Source organism: Oncorhynchus mykiss, chromosome 16 (genome assembly GCF_057628025.1).
Source record: "Oncorhynchus mykiss isolate SJ-2025 chromosome 16, ASM5762802v1, whole genome shotgun sequence".
In the NCBI taxonomy this organism is placed as follows: domain Eukaryota; kingdom Metazoa; phylum Chordata; class Actinopteri; order Salmoniformes; family Salmonidae; genus Oncorhynchus; species Oncorhynchus mykiss.
The window spans coordinates 27412454-27431356 of NC_143037.1; the positions used below are offsets into that span (position 1 = coordinate 27412454).

The 18903-nt window shown below is 42.7% G+C and overlaps 1 protein-coding gene across 1 annotated transcript in view; it reads left to right on the forward strand.

Moving 5' to 3' along the window:
• The window catches only part of sult1st6 (sulfotransferase family 1, cytosolic sulfotransferase 6), a 45943-nt gene that overhangs the window by 17523 nt on the left and 9517 nt on the right, over nt 1–18903 (forward strand). Inside the window, exons 3-4 of the mRNA XM_036946678.2 lie at nt 10667–10764; nt 11091–11217. Of these exons, the coding sequence (XP_036802573.2) occupies nt 10667–10764; nt 11091–11217 (225 nt within the window). The remainder of the gene's footprint in view (nt 1–10666; nt 10765–11090; nt 11218–18903) is intronic.

Here is an 18903-nt window from a genome sequence, read left to right on the forward strand (position 1 = left end):
AAATGCTATTGTGTAATTTTGGTAGACTGGTCTCTGTCTATTTTATGCAAATAAGGATCTTACAAATTCTTAGAAACAGACAAGAGTGATTTCAATTGAATTGGTTAATGAACACATATAGGAATTGTTATATTCCTTTAACACCGGGAGATGCACCTGGCTCGCGGCTAACTGGTGCTAGCTTCGGGGCAGGGAGTTAGCAACTATAGCCACTCGGTAGCAGCTAGCTAGCAGTGATGACCCGGTGCGAAGGTCCAGAGTTTACAGCAAGGATCCGGTGGAGTAGTGGAATTCTAGCCGTGTTGGGAAAGAGTCCGGGAAGAGTCCTGGCGGCATCAGCTGTGTAGCCGAGGGATCACTGAGCGGGCCGGGAGGTGGGCCTGGCTCATAGCTAGCTTCCGTGCTGGGCCACTTGGTGGCAGCTAGCTAGCTGTGATGATCAGGAGTAATGGTCCAGGGCTTACGGCAGGAATCTGGCATTGTAGCGGAGAAAACAGTCCGATACTGGCAGGCTGGCAAGTTGAATAAAGCGTCTGGTGTCTGTGCCGAAGGTAAAGGCCGCTAGCAGTGGCTGACAATTACGAAATAGCTAGTAGCTAATTAGCTGGTTAGCTTCTGAAGGCTAGCTGCTGATGGAGGTTCTGGCTAAAAGGTCTAAAAATAGTGGCTCCGTATCAAATTGGGTGAGGCAGGTTACCGGAAGGTATATTTAATTTAAAAATGGAAAAGAGATTGAAAATAAATGGAAATATATACAAAAAAAATACGAAAAATACAAAATGTACAGGGGAGAACGACATACCACGTCTGCACTGCTACGCCATCTTGCAGTCTATCACAGTGCCATCCGTTTTGTCACCAAAGCCCTATATACTACCCACCACTACGACCTGTATGCTCTCGTTGGCTGGCCCTCGCTTCATATTGCTCACCAAAACCACTGGCTCCAGGTCATCTATAAGTCTTTGCTAGGTGAAGTCTTGCCTTATCTCAGCTCACTGGTCACCATAGCAGCACCCACCCGTAGCATGCACAGGTATATTTCACTGGTCACCCCCAAAGCCAATTCCTCCTTTGGCCGCCTTTCCTTCCAGTTCCTTTAAATTATTGCTGCTGCCAATGACTGGAACGAACTGCAAAAATCACTGAGGCTGGAGACTCATATCTCCCTCACTAACTATAAGCATCAGCTGTCAGAGCAGCTCACAGATCATTGCACCTGTACATAGCCCATCTGTAAATAGCCCATCCAACTATTTATTATTATTATTCCATGTGTAACTCTGTGTTGTTGTTTGTGTCGCACTGCTTTGCTTTATCTTGGCCAGTTGTAAATGAGAACTTGTTCTCAACTGGCCTACCTGGTTAAATAAAGGTGAAATAAATAAAACAAGTAAAATAAAAAACTCTCCTCCCGGAAATTCAAGATAGTAACAAAGGTCTTTCACTGGAAATTGACAAGAAATCGTCTGAACTCCGTTCTTCCATTGACGACCTGAAATCCTCCCTGAACGATCTCCTTTTGAAAACGACTGAGGCTGAGTTACGCATTAGCACCATTAAAGATACCATCACTCGACATGACCAGGTTATAAAACAGCTGCAGAAGGACAACGCCTCTTTGTGTAGCCAAGTGATCATAGGGTCCAGTGAACAGCAATAGATGAAACAGGGAAGCCGCTGGGTAGTTGTTACTACCTAGCAAGCGGGAGACACAGCGTTTAAAGTTAGCAGACCAGGGCTAGTAGATGCGCCTGCTCCGACGTCCGGCAAAGGCTGGTTGGGGGCACAGCGGATGGAGTTATGTCAGCAGACCAGTCGTGGTGGAACGGCGGGGCTTCGTGTCAACTAAGGGTCCAGGCCAGTTGGCAAAAGAGGTATTGTGGTTGTAGTAATTTTGTTTGCTACCCGGGTGTTATGGGATTTTTATGAATAATGACTCAATTATGTATACATTTAACTTAGAACTATAACTCAACAGAATACTACTATGTTACTGTATGAATGTGTGAATCTTATTATAATCATAATACTGAATATAATGTGTGTAGTTTTAGTCAAAAATTAGAACAAGGACTTTCTGTTCCTTGTTAGAAACTAATGGAGCTATCGTCAGACCGGCTGGAATACTGTGTTCCTTACAGGACATTCTGTCCCTACCCAGGGAGGGGGGAGACCTTGGGCTTGTAGTAGATTATTTAACAGGTGGCAGGCAATGTGGGAAGGCTTGTGAACTATATTGCCATTGTATCCGAGAGGAAGAGAGACATTTATGACGAAATGTGAGGTATATAAACCAATGTACATTGTATTAGGACCAATGCTCTCGAGAATAAATGCTATTGTGTAATTTTGGTAGACTGGTCTCTGTCTATTTTATGCAAATAAGGATCTTACAAATTCTTAGAAACAGACAAGAGTGATTTCAATTGAATTGGTTAATGAACATATATAGGAATTGTTATATTCCTTTAACACCGGGAGATGCACCTGGCTCGCGGCTAACTGGTGCTAGCTTCGGGGCAGGGAGTTAGCAACTATAGCCACTCGGTAGCAGCTAGCTAGCAGTGATGACCCGGTGCGAAGGTCCAGAGTTTACAGCAAGGATCCGGTGGAGTAGTGGAATTCTAGCCGTGTTGGGAAAGAGTCCGGGAAGAGTCCTGGCGGCATCAGCTGTGTAGCTGAGTGATTACTGAGCGGGCCGGGAGGTGGGCCTGGCTCATAGCTAGCTTCCGTGCTGGGCCACTCAGTGGCAGCTAGCTAGCTGTGATGATCAGGAGTAATGGTCCAGGGCTTACGGCAGGAATCTGGCATTGTAGTGGAGAAAACAGTCCGATACTGGCAGGCTGGCAAGTTGAATAAAGCGTCTGGTGTCTGTGCCGAAGGTAAAGGCCGCTAGCAGTGGCTGACAATGACGAAATAGCTAGTAGCTAATTAGCTGGTTAGCTTCTGATGGCTAGCTGCTGATGGAGGTTCTGGCTAAAAGGTCTAAAAATTGCGGCTCCGTATCAAATTGGGTGAGGCAGGTTACCGGAAGGTATATTTAATTTGAAAATAAATGGAAATATATACAAAAAAATACGAAAAATACAAAATGTACAGGGGAGAACGACAAACCACGTCTGCACTGCTACGCCATCTTGCAGTCTATCACAGCTGCAGAAGGACAACGCCTCTCTCATAAACAAGGTAGACCAGATGGAGAACCAGAGCAGGCGTAGCAATATCCGTGTGGTGGGATTGAAAGAGGACCGCAAGGGCCGTGACCCAGTCCATTTCTTCACTCAATGGATCCCGGATGTCCTAAGCATAGTCACTTAATAATGTTTGCATATCTTGCATTATTCATCTCATATGTACAGTGGGGCAAAAACGTATTTAGTCAGCCACCAATTGTGCAAGTTCTCCCACTTATAAAGATGAGAGAGGCCTGTAATTTTCATCACAGGTACACTTCAACTATGACAGACAAAATGAGAAAAAATCCAGAAAAAATCACATTGTAGGATTTTTAATGAATTTATTTGCAAATTATGGTGGAAAACAAGCAAGATTTCTGGCTCTCACATACCTGTAACTTCTTCTTTAAGAGGCTCCTCTGTCCTCCACTCGTTACCTGTATTAATGGCACCTGTTTGAACTTGTTATCAGTATAAAAGACACCTGTCCACAACCTCAAACAGTCACACTCCAAACTCCACTATGGCCAAGACCAAAGAGCTGTCAAAGGACACCAGAAACTAAATTGTAGACCTGCACCAGGCTGGGAAGACTGAATCTGCAATAGGTAAGCAGCTTGGTTTGAAGAAATCAACCGTGGGAGCAATTATTAGGAAATGGAAGACATACAAGACCACTGATAATCTCCCTCGATCTGGGGCTCCACGCAAGATCTCACCCCGTGGGGTCAAAATGATCACAAGAACGGTGAGCAAAAATCCCAGAACCACACGGGGGGACCTAGTGAATGACCTGCAGAGAGCTGGGACCAAAGTAACAAAGCCTACCATCAGTAACACACTACGCCGCCAGGGACTCAAATCCTGCAGTGCCAGACGTGTCCCCCTGCTTAAGCCAGTACATGTCCAGGCCCATCTGAAGTTTGCTAGAGAGCATTTGGATGATCCAGAAGAAGATTGGGAGAATGTCATATGGTCAGATGAAACCAAAATATTACTTTTTGGTAAAAACTCAACTCGTCGTGTTTGGAGGACAAAGAATGCTGAGTTGCATCCAAAGAACACCATACCTACTGTGAAGCATAGGGGTGGAATCATCATGCTTTGGGTCTGTTTTTCTGCCAAGGGACCAGGAAGACTGATCCGTGTAAAGGAAAGAATTAATTTATCGTGAGATTTTGAGTGAAAACCTCCTTCCATCAGCAAGGGCATTGAAGAGGAAACGTGGCTGGGTCTTTCAGCATGACAATGATCCCAAACACACCGCCCGGGCAACGAAGGAGTGGCTTCGTAAGAAGCATTTCAATGTCCTGGAGTGGCCTAGTCAATCTCCAGATCTCACCCCCTTAGAAAATCTTTTGAGGGAGTTGAAAGTTCATGTTGCCCAGCAACAGCCCCAAAACATCACTGCTCTAGAGGAGATCTGCATGGAGGAATGGGCCAAAATACCAGCAACAGTGTGTGAAAACCTTGTGAAGACTTACAGAAAACGTTTGACCTCTGTCATTGCCAACAAAGGGTATATAACAAAGTATTGAGATAAACTTTTGTTATTGACCAAATACTTATTTTCCACCATAATTTGCAAATAAATGAATTCAAAATCCTACAATGTGATTTTCTGTAGTTTTTTCCTAATTTTGTCTGTCATAGTTGAAGTGTACCTATGATGAAAATTACAGGCCTCTCTCATCTTTTTTGTGGGAAAACTTGCACATGGGTGGCTGACTAAATACTTTTTTGCCCCACTGTACATGGCTTTGAGGTGGGCCACCATACTCATAAATTATCACTTTTTGTGGACGACCTTATCTTATTTCTATCCAGAACATTCCCTCTCTCACTTACATAACCTATTACAGTATTATAGTTATTTCTCTGGATATAAGGTCAATTTAAAAATTAACAAAAGCAAAATCTTACCGTTGTCTGTCTTTGATCATCATACCACTAAGCATAAGTTTCCTTTTAGATGGTCGCCTATGGGCTTCACATATTTGGGTGGTGATGGTGGATGGTAACCTGAACAACCTCTATAAACTCAATCTGGTCAGCTTGTTGCAAAAGGTGGAAGGTGACCTGTGAAAATGGATGGACTTGCCTCTCACTCTACTGGGTAGAATTAATTTAATTAACATGAATGTCTTGCCCAGATTTCTATATTTGTTGCAATCTCTCCCCATCCATGTGCCCCCTCTCTCGACAAGTTGACCAGACATTTTATATGGCACGGCAAAACCCCTAGGGTTAGACTGGACAAACTGACCCTTGACTACGGTCAAGGGGGCTTAAACCTCCCCAATTTCAGGATGTTTTACTGGGTTGCGCAGTTTAGATTTCTGGCTCAGAGGTTTGACAATGGTCATTCTCCCTCATGGTTGAATGAGGACTCTGGGGCAGAATTATTTTACAAATGGGACAGAAGATCTATAAAAACTACCACAGACAACCCTTTAATTATAAATTCTGTCCTGGCATGGTGCTACTGCATGAGCTGTTCAGACGAGAGGTTTTATTTCCCCTAAAACCCCTCTATGGAACAATAGATTGATTCCTATGTTTTTCCAGAATAGTAACTTTAGACCATGGTCTGATAAGGGTATCACTCTCATTGTTATGAGGAGGGAATTCGTACGTCCTTCGAACAGCTGAAACAGAAATACCACTTGTCTAACAAGGACTTCTTAAGTTACATACAACTACAACATTTTATTAGGGTGAATCTCAAGGGACAATGGAACCTACCTAAGATGTCACCTATTGAACAACTCTGCCATGCAGATCAACCATTGTTCAAGACCATTTCCTGTGTTTACGATGCTCTTATGTCAGGACTACCACTGCCGGAGCAAAATAAACCCGATTTAGATGGGGAAAAGATCTGGGTATTGATCTTGATGAGGGGCTATGGAGTGACCTATACAGGGATGGTGTTACTTTCCCATTGAACTCCAGATACAGACTGATCCAGTTTAATTTCCTTCATCAGCTCTATATCACCCCATCTAGAATGCACAAGTTCAACCCTGATATCTCCTCCCTATGTTTTAGATGTGGCTCAGATGAAGGAACATTCGTCCACTCCACTTGACAGTGTTCAAAACTAAACGGATTCTGGCAGGGGGTATGTGATACCATATACTCAATTCATGGGGCTGCATTCCCTTTAGACCCGGAGGTCTGTCTACTGGGTAAATTTACTAATTCCAATCTTAGGCAAAGCCATACTATAAAGCTAACAGAAATATTGCTAGCGATTGCCAAGAAATGTATTGCCTACGGCTAATGTCTCATTATTTTTTTATTATCTTTTTTGTTTGAATTTAAAAAACATTTTTTATTGCATTTACATTTTTGTCTGTTGTTTTGTAAGGCAGAGTTCCTCTGTCCGGTGTCTGTGTTCTTTTGCCCATCTTAATCTTTTCTTTTTATTGGCCAGTCTGAGATATGGCTTTTTCTTTGCAACTCTGCCTAGTAGGCCAGCATCCCGTAGTCGCCTCTTTACTGTTGACATTGAGACTGGTGTTTTGCAGGTACTATTCAATGAAGCTGCCAGCTGAGGACTTGTGAGGCATCTGTTTCTCAAACTAGACACTCTAATGTACTTGTCTTCTTGCTCAGTTGTGCCCCGGGGCCTCCCACTCCTCTTTCTATTCTGGGGAGAGCCAGTTTGGCTGATCTGTGAAGGGAGTAGTACACAGCGTTGCATGAGATCTTCAGAACTTTCATGGTCCTAACACACTAAGACAGTTGTGAAGAGAGCACAACAAAACCTTTTCCGCCTCAGGAGACTGAAAAGATTTGGCATGGGTCCCCAGATTCTCAAAAAAGTTCTATAGCTGCACCATCGATAGCATTCTGACAGGTTGCATTACTGTCTGGTATGGGAACTGCTCTGCATCTGACCGTAAGGCGCTACAGATTGTAGTGCGAACGGCCCAGTACATCACTGGGGCCAAGCTTCCTGCCATCCAGGACCTACAGTATATAATAGGCGGTGTCAGAGGAAAGTTCATAAAATTGTCAGAGACTCCAGTCACCCAAGTCATAGACTGTTTTCTCTGCTACCACATGGCAAGCGGTACCGGAGCGTCAAGTCTAGGACCAAAATCTCCTTAACAGCTTCTACCCCAAGCCATAAGACTGCTGAACATCTAATCAAATGGCCACCGGACTATTTACATTGACCCCCACCCCCTTCCATTTGTTTTATACACTGCTGCTGCTCGCTGTTTATTATCTATGCATAGTCACTTCAACCCTACCTACATGTAAAAATTACCTCAACTAACCTGTACCTCCGCACACTGACTCGGTACCGGTACCCCCTGTATATAGCCTCGTTATTGTTATGTTATTGCGTTACTTTTTATTATTTTTTACTTTAGTTTATTTGGTAAATATTTTCTTAACTCTATTTGAACTGCACTGTTGGTTAAGGGGTTGTAAGTTAGAATTTCACTGTGAGGTCTACACTTGTATTTGGCGCATGTGACAAATAATGTTAAGTATCCTAAAATACTGTAAGAAATTAGGTGGTGTTTTTGGTGTAACAGTAACATTATAATATACTATTCTATTTGGATTTGGTTATGTCAGGTAGAATACTAATGAATCATTATATGATCTTGAAAGACATTGATTCAGCTTTGATCTAAATTTACTAAACCAGCACCATTGTAAGAAGTTACATAGCAACTATGTGGCAGCACTACACCCCTGCTTTCTGTTGCACTGAGCGAAACACACCTACAGTAGTAGGCTATTTGCAGAAGGAAACATTTCTGGTTGGTCTCAGGGAATGTAAAACATTTAGGGAGACTTTTAAAACGGGATTGAGTGACGAAGCAGCAAATACAGTTCTATGAAAAAGTTTTTGCCACCTTTCTGATTTTTGCATATTTTTTATACTGAATGTTATCAGATCTAGAACCAAAACCTAATATTAGATAAAGGGAACCGGAGTTTACAGATAACAAAAAAATCTATACTTATTTTACATATTTCATTAACAAAGTTGTGCAACACCCAATTCCACTGTCTGAAAAAGTAATTGCCCCCTTACATTCAATAACTGGTTGTACCACCTTTAGCTGCAATGACTGCAACAAAATGCTTCCTGTAGTTGTTGATCAGCCTGTCACATCGCTATGGAGGAATTTTAGCCCACTCTTGTATACAGAACTGCTTTAACTCAGCAACATTTTATAGTAGTTTTTCAAGCATGAACTGCTTGTTTTAAGTCCTGCCACAACATTGGGATTAGGCCTGGATTTTGACTTAGCCATTCCAAAACTTCAAATGTTTAACCATTTTCATGCAGACCTGATAGTATGTTTTGGATCATTGTCTTGCTGCATGAAATAGCTGCGCTTCAGCTTCAGCTCACAGACGGATGGCCTGACATTCTCCTGTAGAATTCTCTGATACAGAGCAGAATTCATGGTTCCTTCTATTAAAGCAAGTTGTCCATGTCCTGAGGCAGCAAAGCATCCCCAAACCATCACACGACCATCACGCTTGACCGTTGGTATGAGGTTCTTACCATGGAATGAAGTGTTTGGTTTTCACCGGGCATGACGGGACCCATGTCATCCAAAAAGTTATACTTTTGATTAATCTGTCTATAGAACAGAGTTTTGATGATCATCTAGGTTCTTCCAGGTGCATTTTCGCAAACTTGAGTCAACTTTCTGGACAAGATTGGTCCCAATATGAATCAAGGTAACTGATTAGTAAGGAATACCCCTCACCTTGATGGACTGGGATATGTTCCGGGTTGCCTCTGAGAATAGCATTGACGTATACACAGACATGATGACTGAGTTCATCTGGAAGTGTATAGGGGATGTTGTTCCTACTGTGACTATTAAAACCTACCCAAACCAAAAAATGTGTTTAGATGGCAGCATTCACGCAAAAACTGAAAACACGAACCATCGCATTTAACCATGGCAAGGTGACTGGGAATATGGTTGAAAACAAACACTGGAGGCCTCCCGGGTGGCGCAGTGGTTAAGGGCTCTGTACTGCAGCGCCAGCTGTGCCTTCATAGAATCTGGGTTCGCGCCCAGGCTCTGTCGTAACCGGCCGCGACCGGGAGGTCCATGGGGCGACGCACAATTGGCCTAGCGTTGTCCGGGTTAGGGAGGGCTTGGTCGGTAGGGATGTCCTTGTCTCATCGCGCACCAGCGACTCCTGTGGCGGGCCGGGTGCAGTGCGCGCTAGCCAAGGTTGCCAGGTACACATTGGTGCAGCTGGCTTCCAGGTTGGATGCGCGCTGTGTTAAGAAGCAGTGCGGCTAGGTTGGGTTGTGTATCGGAGGACGCATGACTTTCAACCTTTGTCTCTCCCGAGCCTGTACGGGAGTTGTAGTGATGAGACAAGATAGTAGCTACTACAACAATTGGATACCACGAAATTGGGGAGAAAAAGGGTTTTATTTTTTTTAAATAAAAAACACTGTAGTTATTCCCTCCGTAAGGCAATCAAACAAGAAAAACGTCAGTACAGAGATAAAGTGGAGTCGCAATTCAACAGCTCAGACATGAGAAGTATGTGCCAGGGTCTACAGACAATCAAGGATTACAAAGGGGAAAACTCAGTCGTGTCGTGGACACGACATCTTCCAGACATTCTAAACACCTTCTTCGCCCACTTTGAGGATAACACAGTGTCACCGACGCGGCCCGCTCCCAAGGACTGTGGGCTCTCGTTCTCCGTGGCCAATGTGAGTAAGACGTTTTAGCATGTTAACCATCGCAAGGCTGCCAGCCCAGACGACATCCCTAGCCGCGTCCTCAGAGCATGCAGAGACCAGCTGGCTGGAGTATTTACAGAAATATTCAATCTCCCTATCCCAGTCTGCTGTCCCCACTTGCTTCAAGATATCCACCATTGTTCCTGTACTCAAGAAAGCAAATGTAACTTAACTAAATGACTATCGCCTCGTAGCACTCACTTCTCTTATCATGAAGTGCTTTGAGAAGCTAGTTAAGGATCATATAACCTCCACCTTACCAGACACACTAGACCCACCTCAATTTGCATATTGTCCAAATAGATCCACAGATGATACAATCGCCATCGCACTGCACACTGCCCTATCCCATCTGGACAAGAGGAATACCTATGTAAGAATGCTGTTCATTGACTATAGCTCAGCCTTCAACACCATAGTACCCTCCAAGCTCATCCTCAAACTCAGGGCCCTGTCAAAAATAGTACAGTGGTTTAGGATGTTAAGGATAACTCAACTATGTTGAGTATAGAGGGTCAAACAACAATAACTGCCAGGGTACGAACATAACAAACATACATACCAAAGAATCATAGCAAAAAAACATAGGAAACATAACACACCCACATCAAACCACATCCCCAAATTCAAGGCGAGGGATGCAAAAGCCAGTGCAATGTAAGAATGACCCATACTTTAACCCTTCAAGAACTCCCTAATATTTTACTTATCCTATTGTGTCTCCTAGGCTTGAGCCTCCTTAAAAACATGGACCCCCCAAGGGTCATCAAGACCCATCTGCCTTTCAAGTTGGTGCCCGAAGGGTTCTGGAAAAACAAATGCAAGGTAAGGTGGAGTACGACTCCTAATTCCCTTTTCATACTACTAAGCTGAGCCGAACTGTACTGTGCTGGGCTAGTTATGCATCCACCGTAGTTGTTGGAACCATGCTGAAAAGGACGATGTGAAGGGACAATATCAGAGCTAGCACATTACAGTTCTGGTCGGAATTATAGTGTGAAAGGTACTAGATTCAGATTTTTTTTTTTATGAGTTTGGAGATGCTTTAGAATTAAGTAAATATGTTCAGTTAACGTTATCTGAAAAATTATCCATAGAACAGTAAATGACAACCAAAACGATACACCTTCCAATGGCCATCTTCTCCCCAGGTTATCTATGTTGCAAGGAATGCTAAGGACAACCTGGTCAGCTACTACCACTTTGACCGCATGAATCTAACCCAGCCTGAGCCTGGACCGTGGGACGGCTACATCCACAAGTTCATGAATGGAGAACGTAAGTAATATAATGAAACTAACATTTTCCTAAATGACTAATACCAATGTGGTCCTTTATGCCTCAGTTGGTAGAGCATGGTGCTTTCAATGCCAGGATAAATGAGCACACAGCCATGCGATCTCCATAGACAAGCATTGGCAGTAGAGTAGCCCGTCTTGAAAAGGTCAATGACATTCCATGTGGCACCGTGATAGGATGTCGCCTTTCCAACAATTGAGTTGGGCAAATTTCTGCCCTCCTAGAGCTGCAACAATGGCTCAGCTGCGAAGGTGTAGGCCACACAAGCTCATAGAACGGGTGCTGTAGAGCGTAAAAATAATATATTCTCGGTTTCAACACTCACTACCGAGTTCCAAACTGCCCCTGGAAGCAATGTCAGCACAAGAACTGTTCGTCGGGAACTTAATGAAATGGGTTTCCATGGCCGAGCAGCCGCAAACTGGCCTAAGATCACCATGCGCAATGTCAAGTGTCATCTGGAGTGGTGTAAAGCTCGCCGCCATTGGCAGCGGGAATGCGTTCTCTTGAGGGTTGAATCACGCTTCACCATCTGGCAGTCCGACGGACATATCTGGGTTTGGCGGATGTCATGAGAACGCTACCTGCCCCAATATGTCGTGACAATTGTAAAGTTTGGTGGAGGAGGAATAATGGTCTGGGGCTATTTTTCATGGTTCGAGCTAGGCCCCTTAGTTCCAGTGAAGGGAAGTCTTAACGCTACAGCATACAATGACATCCTAGACCATTCTGTGATTCAAACTTTGTGGCAACAATTTGGGGAAGGCCCTTTCCTGTTTCAGCATGACAATGCCCCCATGCACAAAATAGAGGCCCATACAGAAATGGTTTGTCGAGATCGGTGTGGAAGAACTTGACTGGTCTGCAGAGAGCCCTGACCTCAACCCCATTGAACACCTTTGGGATGAATTGAAATGCTGACTGCGAGCCAGGATTAATCGCCCAACATCAGTTCCCAACCCCACTAATGCTCTTGTGGCTGAATGGGAGCAAGTTCCTGCAGCAATGTTCCAACATCCAGTAGAAAGCCTTCCTAGAAGAGTGGAGACTGTTATAGCAGCAAAAAAGGGACCAACTCCATATTAATGCCCATGATTTTAGAATGAGATGTTCGATGAGCACGTGTTCACATGTTTTTGGCCAAATAGCATATGTACAGTTGAAGTCGGAAGTTTACATACACTTAGGTTGGAGTCATTAAAACTCGTTTTTCAACCACTCCACAAATTTCTTGTTAACAAACTATAGTTTTGGCGAGTTAGTTAGGACATCTACTTTGTGCATGACACAAGTCATTTTTTCAACAATTGTTTACAGACAGATTATTTCACTGTATCACAATTCCTGTGGGTCAGAAGTTTACATACACTAAGTTGACTGTGACTTCTAGTTTTTCCCGGTTTTGACCTTTCTGCCTGCCCTGACCCTGAGCCTGCCAACCGTTTGTACCTTGCCACACCACACTGGATTACTGACCTCTGCCTGCCCCTGTCGTTTTGCCTGTCCCTGTGTTAGTAATAAACTTTTGTTACTTTGATACTCTGCATCTGGGTTTTACCTGAAACGTCATTGCCAGTACAACCCAGCAGACTCGGACCAGCTCCGCAACGCCATCTTCTCCCAAGGAGCCACCATTGGAAGGCACGAGGAGTTGTCGTATGCTTCAATCTGGAGGAGTTTGTGGCGGAAGTAAAGAACGTATTGTCCGGGAGAGAGGCTGCCCAGAAGTTACTCCAGCTTCATCAAGACTCCCGCAGTGTGGCAGACTATGCGGTTGATTTCCACACGTTGGCAATTGAGAGAGCCTGGAACACGGAGGCACTATTTGACATGTTCCTGCATGGAGAATCGGAGGAAGTAAAGGATGAGCTTGCAGTTCGGGAACTACCAATGGATCTCGACTCACTCATCACCTTGACAATTTGGATCGATGGGCGACTACGGGAACGAAGGAATGAGAGGCGAGTCGATTCCACCTCGTCTCTGAGCTATCCTGAAAGTCCCTGACAGCTCCGTTGTTGAGAGAACCCGAGGCTACCCAAGTTTCTCAGAGAGCCTTCGAAGATGCCGATTCACCTCTTCCCGAGCCTATGCAACTAGGCCAGAGCTAGGCTGTCTCCAGCTGAACGGCTATACAGGCTTCACACTAAGAGTTGCCTGAATTGCGTGACTACTTGTCATTTCGTCTCCACCTGCCCACTAAAAGACCAGTCTCACCAGTAGGAGTGAGTACTCTGGTGGGCCATACAGATAACTTTTCTTCTCCCTTTACTCGCACCCCTTTTCATGCCATTTTTCTGTGGGGGAACCAGTCAATCTCTTCGGGTACTCATCGACTCTGGGGCCGATGACAGCTTTATGGATGCTATCCTGGCTTCCGAGCTGAACATCCCCACTCAGCTCCTCTCCATTCCCATTAATGTTAGAGCGCTGAACGGGCGTTCTATATGCCGGGTCACCCACAATACCACTCCATCAACCTATGTGTGTCAGGGAACCACAGCAAGATGATTCAATTTCTACTCATTAACCTTTCTGGCGCAGGCATTCCGCTAGCGACCCACCTCGACAACATCCGGTGAAACGGCAGAGCGTGAAATTCACATTTCTGGCGCATTCATGAAAATACAAGTGTCATACATCACAATAAAGCTTAACTTCTTGTTAATCCAGCCGCTGTGTCAGATTTCAAAAAGGCTTTACGGTGAAAGCACACCATGCAATTATCTGAGGACAGCGCCCCGCATACAAAAGCATGAAAAACATTTTTCAACCAGGCAGGTGCGCCACGAAAGTCAGAAATAGCGATATAATAAAAGCCTTACCTTTGAAGATCTTGTTCTGTTGGCACTCCAAAAGGTCCCAGCTACATCACAAATGATCCTTTTGTTCGATAAAGTCCTTCTTTATAACCCCCAAAACTCAGTTTAGCTGGCACGCTTCATTCAATAATCCACCGGTTTCCCTCCTTCAAAATGCATACAAAATGAATCCCAAACGTTACCAATAAACTTATCCAAACAAGTCAAACAATGTTTATAATCAAACCTCAGCTACCCTAACACGTAAATAAATCATAAAATTTAAGACGGAGAATCGTTATTGTCTTTACCGGTGATAAACAACAAAGAATGCATTCTCATCCACATGCATGAAAACACTACAGCCAAAATGGGAGCCACCAAGAAAAACTACAATTTCTGGCTCATTTTTCCAAAAGCCAGCTTGACACTCTTTCTAAAGACTGTTGACATCTAGTGGATGCCCTAGGAACTGCAATCTGGGAGGACTTGGCCTTATAATAAAAGTGATAGCCATTGAAAATAGGTAGACAGAATTTTTTTGGGGGGGGGGGGACGGTTTGTCCTCGGGGTTTCGCCTGTCTGTCACAGACATCATTTGAACAGTTTTAGAAACTAGAGTGTTTTCTATCCAAATCTACCAATTATATGCATATCCTAGCTTCTGGGCCTGAGTAACAGGCAGTTTACTTTGGGCACGCTTTTCATCTGGACGTCAAAATACTGTCCTCTACCCAAGAGACGTTAACTTCCTGACTGATGTTTTGAGATGTTGCTTTAATATATCCATATACTTTTCCTCCCTTATGATGCCATCTATTTTGTGAATTGCACCAGTCCCTCCTGCAGCAAAGCACTCCCACAACATGATGCTGCCACCCCCTGCTTCACGGTTGGGATGGTGTTCTTTGGCTTGCAAGCATCCCTCTTTTTCCTCCAAACATAACAATGGTCATTATGGCCAAACAGTTCTATTTTTGTTTGATCAGACCAGAGGACATTTCTCCAAAAAGTACGATCTTTTGTCCTCATGTGCAGTTGCAAACCGTAGTCTGTCTTTTTTATGGTGGTTTGGAGCAGTGGCTTCTTCCTTCTTGAGCGGCCTTTCAGGTTATGTCGATATGGGACTCGTTTTACTGTGGATATAGATACTTTTGTACCTGTTTCCTCCAGCATCTTCACATGGTCCTTTGCTGTTATTCTGGGATTGATTTGCACTTTTCACACCAAAGTACGTTAATCTCTAGGAGACAGAACGCGTCTCTTTCCTGAGCGGTATGACGACTGTGTGGTCCCATGGTGTTTATACTTGCGTACTATTGTTTGTATAGATGGTACCTTCAGGCGTTTGGAAATTGCTCCCAAGGATGAACCAGACTTGTGGAGGTCTACAATTTTTTTCTGAGGTCTTCGCTGATTTCTTTGATTTTCTCATGATGTCAAGCAAAGAGGCACTGAGTTTGAAGGTAGGCCTTGAAATACATTCACAGGTACACCTCCAATTGACTCACAAATGATGTCAATTAGACTATCAGAAGCTTCTAAAGTCATGACATAATTTTCTGGAATTTTTCAAGCTGTTTAAAGGCACAGTCAATTTAGCGTATGTAAACTTCTGACCCACTGGATTTGTGATACAGTGAATTATAAGTGAAACAATCTGTCTGTAAACAATTGTTGGAAAAATGACTTGTGTCATGCACAAAGAAGATGTCCTAACCGACTTGCCAAAACTATAGTTTGTTAACAAGAAATTTGTGGAGTGGTTGAAAAACTAGTTTTAATGACTCCAACTTAAGTGTATGTAAACTTCAGACTTCAACTGTATATATTCTTATTCCATTTCTTTATTTAGATTTGTGTGTATTAGGTAATTGTTGTGGAATTGTTCGATTACATGTTAGATATTGCTGCACTGTCGGAACTACAAGCACAAGCATTTCACTACACTCCCAATAACATCTGCTAACCACGTGCATGTGACCAATACATGGGTTCTGATAGTAATTCACCTCATTCAGATTGAATAGTTGCAATATCCACTAATTTATTGTTACTGTGAAGCTTGTTAGTCAGTAGATGACTGGCTTGATTACCATGGAAGTAATTGTCTAACTTGATGGATGGCAAATTTTGCTCACTATCTTATCAAAAGATGTAGTTATGTCTTGACTTTGAATCGTGTAGTCCCTACCTGGTCTTATAAAAGTGTTTGTTGAGAACGCTCTAACATTATTAATAACTTTGACACTTCTGATATCTTCTTTCATTTTTATTAATTCAGCCCAGATGCAAATGAAGTTGCATTGTTTTCAATAAAACCTTTAATGGTGTCCTATAAAATCTGAGGATCATTGACTTAATTTTTCTTCATAAATATGAATTATTGAAATTCAGTTTCAAATTGTTCACAGAAAGTTGCATTTTGTAATAAGGAAACATTACAGCGCCATCTTGTGGCTCTTTAAGGAGATTCTGAAATTTGTATCTAGCAGTAAGTAATACGCCTGGTGATTACATAGGGTCATATTGTGTCGAACTTACATTTTCTTGATTAAAGAAAATAGAGGAGTAGATAATAGCAGGAAATCGATTCGGGACAATATATTGTGCCTGTTTGAATAGAAAGTGTACCCTAAAGCATTTTGCTTTAGAGTTATGAGCTCGCCAGGCATCATTGAGGTTGTAATCAGAGAGTATATGTTGGACAGCCTTGGTTGCCTGTGGATTGTAGTTGGTTTTATTAGATTTGTCCTGCATGTTCAGATTGGCATTCATGTCTGTCCTAATAACCAGTTGGAATTCAGTTAATTCTAACAATATGGTGTTCAGAGAATAAAAAACTGAGGATCATATGAATTTGGAGCAAACACATGAATAAAGGCAATTTTTATTTCCATTATGGATACATTTAAGGAAAGTGATTCTGCCTTCTTGGTTTTTGCCTTTATCAAGGATGGTGATTTTGAGTTTCTTATGTATCATTATTGCACCCTTAGTTTTGTTTGGGGCTGATGAAAAACAGCCAGTTTGTAGAAATGGTTATCTATTCTATTTGCATCCTTTTGGAGCAGGTGTGTTTCTTGGGGCATTGTTATATGGTTTCTTGCTAAAATATCAAGACAGCTGGAATGTTTGATAGGAATATTAAGGCCTTTCAAATTCCTTAGAGAATAGCTAGTGTTGCCATTGTTCTTCTAGAATGTCAATACTATCTTTAATGTTGAAAAGCCCATGGATATACAAAATAAAAAGCAGGACCCACAGGGAAACCCACCAATTGGTCGCTCACCACTGTCATGACTCTGGGTGAGGATCCAAGGCCTTAGATCAGCATGCCAAATGGCTGACAGATAGGCAGACCCCCCTCTCTCCCACAGGAGAGATGACGCCGTCACACCCTGTCGTAAATTAAGTGAAAGAGAACTCTCCCTTTGCTCCTCAGTATTGGGAAAGGAATGTCTTTGTTACAGAGACATTTTGCCCAAAGAGTGAACTTTGGAATAATATTTATAAGATAGGAATGTTAAGAATGGTCTGTGGGGATCTAAAGAATAATCCTGTCATATTGTTTATTATTTTGTGATGTTATTAAAAACTGTATGAACCAAATACTGTAACTTAGGAAGGAAACACATTCTAGCTTTCAGTTTTCCATCCAATATGATGCTAATAGAATATGAAGAACAATGAAACTATGTTTGTTAAGATAGGAATGTGATTTTGGTTTTCTAATGAGATAATAGTTTTTCATGTCCGTTGCACATTAACTAAGTCACGCCCCTAATGAGGTCAGAAGAGCATGTCAGTGGGATGGAACCACCTTTCCAACCAGAATGCATAAAAGGACTGTCTAAAATGTAACATATTCAGACCAGCAGATGGACAGTGTGAGCTAAACATTATGAATGGTTGAAACTCTAAGACTCAACACGAGTGAAGAAGATAAAGACTAGACCAGAACATTTGACAGTCTCCAGCTGTACATGTAAATGGATCTAGAATTTGACTATCTACCCGAGAAAGGAAGGAGAAGATCCTATCAGACAATAACTGGTGTATCTGAAGAAACATCCACTACAACCCGGAACAACTAAGGACATTGAGACCTCTGGTAGACAACCAGAGCCTTACACTCATCGAGCCACTTCCCATAGAAGGATCGATCGGTTTCAGAGAGACAAAGGACAAAGACATCTACACATAAATACATTACATTCCTTACCCCAAACGAGCAGTGGTTCATGAGCAAAGTCTTATTATTACTTTGAGGGTAGTTTCCAAATGTACGATAAGTTTGACTCTATTTGTCTCTCCCTCTCTTTATCTACCCCTCCCTCCATATGTGAAACAAGCTGTCATATCTTGTCAGTCCACTAGGGACGTTTGTGTCACGTAAGTGTGTATGTGTATTCTGTGTTATTATTTAGTTAGTTAGTAAATAAATGATTAAATCAATTTGTGTAGTACTGAATAATCAGAAAGGCTGGGGTTCTTGCGGATTCAAGAAGTCTGCAATGTTCAGAATGAGACTGATATGAGGTAATGATTAATAAGTGATTGTTATTGATGTAAGATATACAGTGCCTTGCGAAAGTATTCGGCCCCCTTGAACTTTGCGACCTTTTGCCACATTTCAGGCTTAAAACATAAAGATATAAAACTGTATTTTTTTGTGAAGAATCAACAACAAGTGGGATACAATCATGAAGTGGAACGACATTTATTGGATATTTCAAACTTTTTTAACAAATCAAAAACTGAAAAATTGGGCGTGCAAAATTATTCAGCTCCCTTAAGTTAATACTTTGTAGCGCCACCTTTTGCTGCGATTACAGCTGTAAGTCGCTTGGGGTATGTCTCT